Source organism: Elephantulus edwardii, unplaced genomic scaffold (genome assembly GCF_000299155.1).
Source record: "Elephantulus edwardii isolate Elephantulus edwardi_28Jun2011 unplaced genomic scaffold, EleEdw1.0 scaffold00038, whole genome shotgun sequence".
NCBI classification, from domain to species: Eukaryota; Metazoa; Chordata; class Mammalia; order Macroscelidea; family Macroscelididae; genus Elephantulus; species Elephantulus edwardii.
Genome location: NW_006399788.1, coordinates 13,078,525 through 13,084,944, shown reverse-complemented (window position 1 = coordinate 13,084,944; position 6,420 = coordinate 13,078,525). Strand labels below are relative to the sequence as shown.

The following is a 6,420-nucleotide window of genomic DNA, read 5'->3' as shown; positions in this document are numbered from 1 at the left end:
AGCATAATGTCCTCCGGGCTCCTCGATGTTATGTAATGTTTTATAAGAAAATCATTGTTTTTCAATACTAAGTAATATTCCAAATATTCCATTGTGTGAATGTACCATAGTTTTTCTATCCATTCATTTGCTGATGCGCACTTGGATTGTTTGCATCTCTTTGCTACTGCAAATAACACAGTAAGAACTGCGTATGAATGGCTGAATGAAAAACTGTTTTGACAATAAAACTAAGTTTGGGTTTTTCTAAAGTTGCAAGACATTTCTAAGTTCTGGTCCAATATACACAGTGAAACTGGACAATTACTAGAGGGGAAAAAAACAACAACAGATCAACAAAGTCAATCAGCAAATTTAGCATTGAAAATAAGTATCTGAAGTGTCCCTGTACATATAAAAAAATTCTTAAAATCCCCTAAATTTAGAGCTGTGTAAGAAACAGCAAATGAATGAATATTGGTTATAAATATGTATATAAAGTTTACTCCCACTGCTTTCCATAAATCTTAACAGGACAGTACAAATCTTTCTCTATGGAGAGCCTGATGGGATTCAAACCACCAGCCTCTGTATCCCAAAACCTTATGCACTATGCCGCCAAACTACTTTCTTCTTGTATAGAAATCCAATATATAAAAAGCAATCTTCCCTAAAATACAACTAACATTCACTTCAAGTTTTTGTTCAGAGAAAAAGAAGCTATAAGCAAGCAATAGCAGGTTCCTTGAACCTTAATTTTCTGAAAGTCTTTCAAACTAATATCTGAATTCTACTTTCTGCCCTAAAAATGTTAACCACCATACAACATATATTTTGGTAACTTAAAAAGCTATAGTTAAAAAAAAAAAAGCTATAGTTAGAAACTTTAATAAAAATAAGCTCTACGGTTACCTCAATATCTTGGAACACAACTAAAATGTTACTACGGCAGTGTTCGTTGGCATATGTCACTATAGTGGTTAAGAACACAGATGAAGGCAGACTCCCATTCCACCTCTTATCAGCTATTATACAGCATGTACATTTATTTACTTAACCTCTTTGATTCTCAGTTGCCTTATTTTTATAAAACCAACTACAATAGAGTAGATTGCAACTTACAGTGACCCTATTCGGCAAAGTAAAACTGTCTAAATGGTTTCCAAGGTTATAGCTCTGTATGGAAGAAGCTTGATGTATTTTTCTCCCAATGAAAAACTGGTAGTTTAAACTGCCTAATCATGTACATTAACCACTGTGCCACCAGGGTGAATTTTTGCTAAAAGAGGGGACAGTAATTGCATTTACCTCTTTTGAGTGTTACAAAGTTCAAAGAACAAAGTACATAGAACAATAGGAAAGATTCTTAGTATATGCTGTTGTTACATATCATTGAGTAGTAACAAATTCAGTTAGCCCTCCGGCATGTTTTCTGAGGCTGTAAATCACAAGGGAGGACTGCCCTTCTTTCGCCAGTGGCATAGCTGGGGGATTAGAACTGCCTGCTTTGGGGTTGGCATTACAACTCCTTACGCTCTAGGCAACCAAAGCTCTATTTCTGTTATATAGAATCATTTCTAGAAAGGTTTGCTAGAATGAATACCGTTTTAAAAAAATATATTACAAAAGTAATGTGTTCGGTGAGCTCTGGTGGCCTAGTGGCAAGAAGCTGCACTGCAATCCCAGAGGTTGTGCGGTTCAAATCCACCAGATGTTTTGCTGGAGAGGGAGGAACAATCTCCTCCTGTACCAGTCAAATCTGATTTGATGGTACACACACACACACACACACACACACACACACACAATAAAAAATAAAAATTTTAAAAAAAATGTGTTCACTTAAGGGTCACAGTTTCTGTTAAGAGTGACGAAAAACTGGAAACAAAAAGGTGTGATTGTTGCACAACATGGGGAACATTACTAATGTCACTAAACTGTACAGTATCATTTTAACAGTGACTGAAATCATGTTGTGTTAAGTAAATTCTCCCCATTTAAGAAAAACATTTTCCTCCAAAATGTAAACATCCATAATAGTAACTCTCATTCCATCTTCTTATTCCCAGTCCCATCAGTCAATTTTTACATATAGACTTCCTGAGTTTTTATAACATAATAGCAGCTAGAAAATATTCCTTTAACTTGGGACATATTATATAATTCAGCTATTTGCCCACAGATTTGTAATGAATGTGAACAGTTTGCCTACAGCAGTAAAGTTAATAAATAATTAAAAATCAGGGCTTCATTATTCTAAATACTTCAATAATTTGCCTTTTTTAAAAAAAAACAAACCAAACTAAACCCTGTATTTTGTTTTTGACTCTTGAGCTAAAGATTACAGCCCATACCACTGAGAATCTGTACAGTTTCACCTTCTATTTTTCTTAGTTGTGCAAAGTTACACAGCAAAGTATTTCAATTTATCTGCAACTTGGATAGTTTTAGATGCCTGACTAAGTTGTTTTGCTCACACTTGAAGAAATCAATAAGGCTTGTTTTGTTCAGCCCAGCGTTGTGTAATGAGCCCAAAACAAGGAGCAGAGTTAGAAGAGGAGAGAAATTAAATATGGCATTATCTAGAGAGCTTTTCGGTATCTTTTAAAAGCTCTCTCCAACCCTAGAAAGATATTTTTTATCCAGTAGATATTCCAAAGAAACACTGATATCATAGGTAGGCTAACTATCCTGTCACTTTACTAAGAGCTAATATAAACACAGTAACCACTGAGTGGCCAAGGACATCAAACAGTTCACAGATCTGACAGACACAAGCACAAGCAATCACAAGAGCTCAATCTTACTTTTTTTTTGACAAAGGAAAACAAAAATCTTATTGTTTTCTGTAAAATCAATTATGAAGGCAATCAAAGAATAAAATATTTTAAAACACGCAGATCACCTCTGTACATTGGGTTAAACAGCTGTTGATTGTCTTGAGTTGAGCATGACTCATAGCAACCCTATGAACAAAAAGCCTGAATTTCCTCTACAACTATTGACATTTATCAAAGTTCATAGTTTCCAGAGGCATGTTATTTAGGAAGCAGATGCCACTCCTGCTTCCAAGAGTTAAACAGCACAAAGGAAAAATAAGTGTACCCAAGGAGTACTAGATTGGTTCTAAGTCAGAACCTGAGCTCTAAATCCTAGCCTGCGGTGAAATTTGGGCAAGACAACTCTACATAAACTCTAACCTCAGTTTCTCTGCCTGTTTAAATAAGAGGAGACAAGCTATTTCTAAAACGTTCCTACTCTTTCTCAATTTTATGCTTCTGTTGGGTGTATGCTAAAAAATGGCAAATCTCTTAAAATTTATTATTATTTTAAATATCTAACATTTAAAAGGGAGGTCAAGTGGTCCATTGGTAAGGAGCTGCACTGCCAACTCAAAAGCCCGCACTTTGAATCCACCAGCTGCTCCGTGGGAAAGAGATGAGCGTTCTCTGAAAACCCACTGGAGATTCAGTTATGAGTCAGTTCCAACTTGGCGGCACAGAACAACAATATTTATGAGGGAGCTCTGGTGACTTAGTGGTAAGAAATTGTGCTAAATGGTTTGAATCCACCAGCCACTTTGTGGGCGAGAAATTACAATCTCCTCCCATGCAACTGTCCCTGAAAAACTGAAGGTCAGCTACTAGTTCCAACTTGCCACAGATAACAATATTTAAAAGTACATAAATCAATCCTCATTTACTGCAAGAAATGAAACATTTTAGAGTATAAAATCATAAGGCCTTTAAAAGGCAAAATACACACAACTCTAGCTGCCTTGGTTAAGGACTGGCTTTCCAACTCTAAGGCAAAGGGCTCAAATCCACTCCCTGCTCCCCAGCGGAAAGATGAAATATCCTCCCGTGATTTACAGCCTTTGAAAACCCTCTTTAAAACTCAGCTATGAGTCGGTTCTGACTGTTCTGACGCAGAGGGACATAACAACAAATACATATTTTTAAAACACTCAAAGAATTAATTTAACAGTTGGTGGTTCGAATCCACTTATCTTTCCAAGAGACGTTCTGCAAATATCACCACCTAGAAAAACATTCCCTTCAAGTCACCTTAAAGCCGAACAATAGTTCATCTTAATTAGTTATGGTAAGCTGTGCTGATCAAATCCCTGAGAAATGCTGCTAACCCAAAGCATTGCCTCCATGGCTCCAGGGGAGAAAGATAGGAATGTCCTTCCACACTATTTACAGCATTGAAGCCCTTGCAGAGACTTTTTTTTGCAGAGACTTTTAAGAGTCAGCTGTGTGTTGGTTCTGACTCCACCGCAATAACTTTTTTTATAGTTTGAACAACAAAATTACAGAAAAACAACAACAAAAAATGAAATACAACTTAAAATATCCAAATTAAACTGCCTAACTTTTCAGAACAGGAAATCTTTCCCTAAAATGTTTGGAAGGACTTTTTACAAGATTCTGAAACTCCTTCAAATGTATTTTAAGCAACATTATAATGTTTAAATTCTTTTATCGAGCCATATGCTAACTATCTCTACTATCTCTTTCATACGGGATGCATTACAGAAAGACAAGGAACTTTTCAAAACGGCTGAGATTTAAAAACAACTGGAAATAACATTAGGACGAGATGTCTATGCACAAGAATGTCATGAAGCAACTGGAGTTGGTCTTAACTCAATACTGATCATTAACATTCAACTGTTCGTGTGTCCGAGTGTTTTAAATTCCATTTCGGAAAATTCATTTCCTCGGACGTGATTGATGTAATCTTGGGCAGTTCAGGAGGATGTTTATAAACAGGTTTCCTGGCAGACAATCTAATCGTTTAAAACATTACTTCAGCAACTTTGGAAAAAACTCCTCCTCCTCCCATTACCCCAAATATTAACACAGTCTCCTCGCCTCCACAAGTGATTGAAATAACCATTAAATTACCAACTGGATTTTCCCGAGATTGTATTAACAAAAGAACGCAACCACAGGGCTCAAGTTCCAAACCCCACAGGGGAAGCCCAAATCAGCGATGCTAGCTGGCTGATGCAGTGAATCAAGCTCCATTGCACACCTGAGGGCGGACACGTCCCTCAGTTCTCCTCCCCTCGGTCGCCCTCCCCTCCTCAGTTGCCCTCCGCCCGCCCGTCCATCCCCCAGCGTCTCCACCGCACGTCCCCATCACTTCCCACGTCCCCACCGCGGCCCGCTCCGCCCACCTTCCCCGCCCTTTCCTTCCTCCTCACGCTTCGAAGGCCCGCCCCCTCCAGGCCTCGATTGGCTCCACTTCAGCGGTCCCACCACAGGTGGAAGCGCCGCGTCAGGCAGGCCACTGGGCATTAGAACCCTCGCCTATTCCCACCCACCTGAATGCCACAACACCGAACAGAAACAGTCCCCAACTCAAAATCCTAGAAGAGAAGGGAAGCAGGCGAAGAGGAAGACAAGAGCAACTCATCCTGACAGGTGATGGAAGCTGTCAGTCACCTGAACATCCTTGGCCTTGACCAATAGGCTGCTTTCTTCTCCCGCGCCTCCCCCCCCCACCCCCCGCACTAAGCTTGTGGTGGCGGCCAGACCAGCTCCTCCTCCCCCATCCCCTTTTACCAATCCCGCCGGGCCAGCACTCACTGTTGAGGCCGGCTGGAGGCGGCAAAGACTGCTCGCTTTCTTCGCAGTTATTGTTGTTGTTGTGCAGGGGTGGCGGCTGCTCTACTAAATTAGACGACATTGTCAGGCGGCTGTAAGATCTGCTGCCGCTGCAGGACCGTGTCTGGTTCTCGGCAGCAGCACAACAAGCCGAGTCCCCCGCCCCCTTTTCTGCGCGTGCGCAGGCCCTCCCCCTAACGTGACGTCAGAGCCATCTAGGCCACGTGATAACAACACAACATGCGATGGGGCGGGGGCGAAGGGCGTTCCCATGCGGGCCAGGAACGTGGACACGCTGGAGCCACGCTGACGCGGGCGCAAGGAATGAATACTTGCATGTTGTTTGCATTGACTGGATGGGATGAGTTATACAGATAGCACTGGGATAGAGGATAATGAGAACTGTGTAATGAGGAAGTGTAAAGTGCTAATTGTTTTTATTCAGATTTCTCACCTATTGGCTCACATTATTTTATCCAATCTGTGAGAATTTACCTTTAATATCTGTTAAGGACTCTTGGTGGTCTGATGGCAAGAAGCTGCGCTTCAATCCCGAGGGCATGTGATTCGAGGCCACATGCTTCAAGGGAGAAAAGTGGGCAGTCTCCTCTGGTGTGATTAACTGCCTCCGAAAACCTGCTGCAGGTCGGGTTTGGTCAGCTATGGGTCTGTTCTGACTCTGGTACACACCAACAACATTAAGGACTCTATAATAAAGTACCGTGGCGATAAAAGGAAGCAAAAAACAAAAAGCAGTGCCTTCCCATCATGTACTAAAATAAAGCTGCTAAAAGAAACATTTCAAACAAGGAACAATATAGAC

At 40.5% G+C, this 6,420-nt stretch overlaps 1 protein-coding gene across 1 annotated transcript in view; it reads right to left on the bottom strand.

The window, feature by feature from the left end:
* BNIP3L (BCL2/adenovirus E1B 19kDa interacting protein 3-like) overlaps nucleotides 1–5,754 on the bottom strand; it is a 34,969-nt gene extending 29,215 nt beyond the window's left edge. The window contains exon 1 of the mRNA XM_006884853.1: nucleotides 5,580–5,754. Coding sequence (XP_006884915.1) covers nucleotides 5,580–5,679 — 100 coding nt within the window. The 5' untranslated portion in view covers nucleotides 5,680–5,754. The remainder of the gene's footprint in view (nucleotides 1–5,579) is intronic.
* Nucleotides 5,755–6,420: the final 666 nt, after the last annotated feature.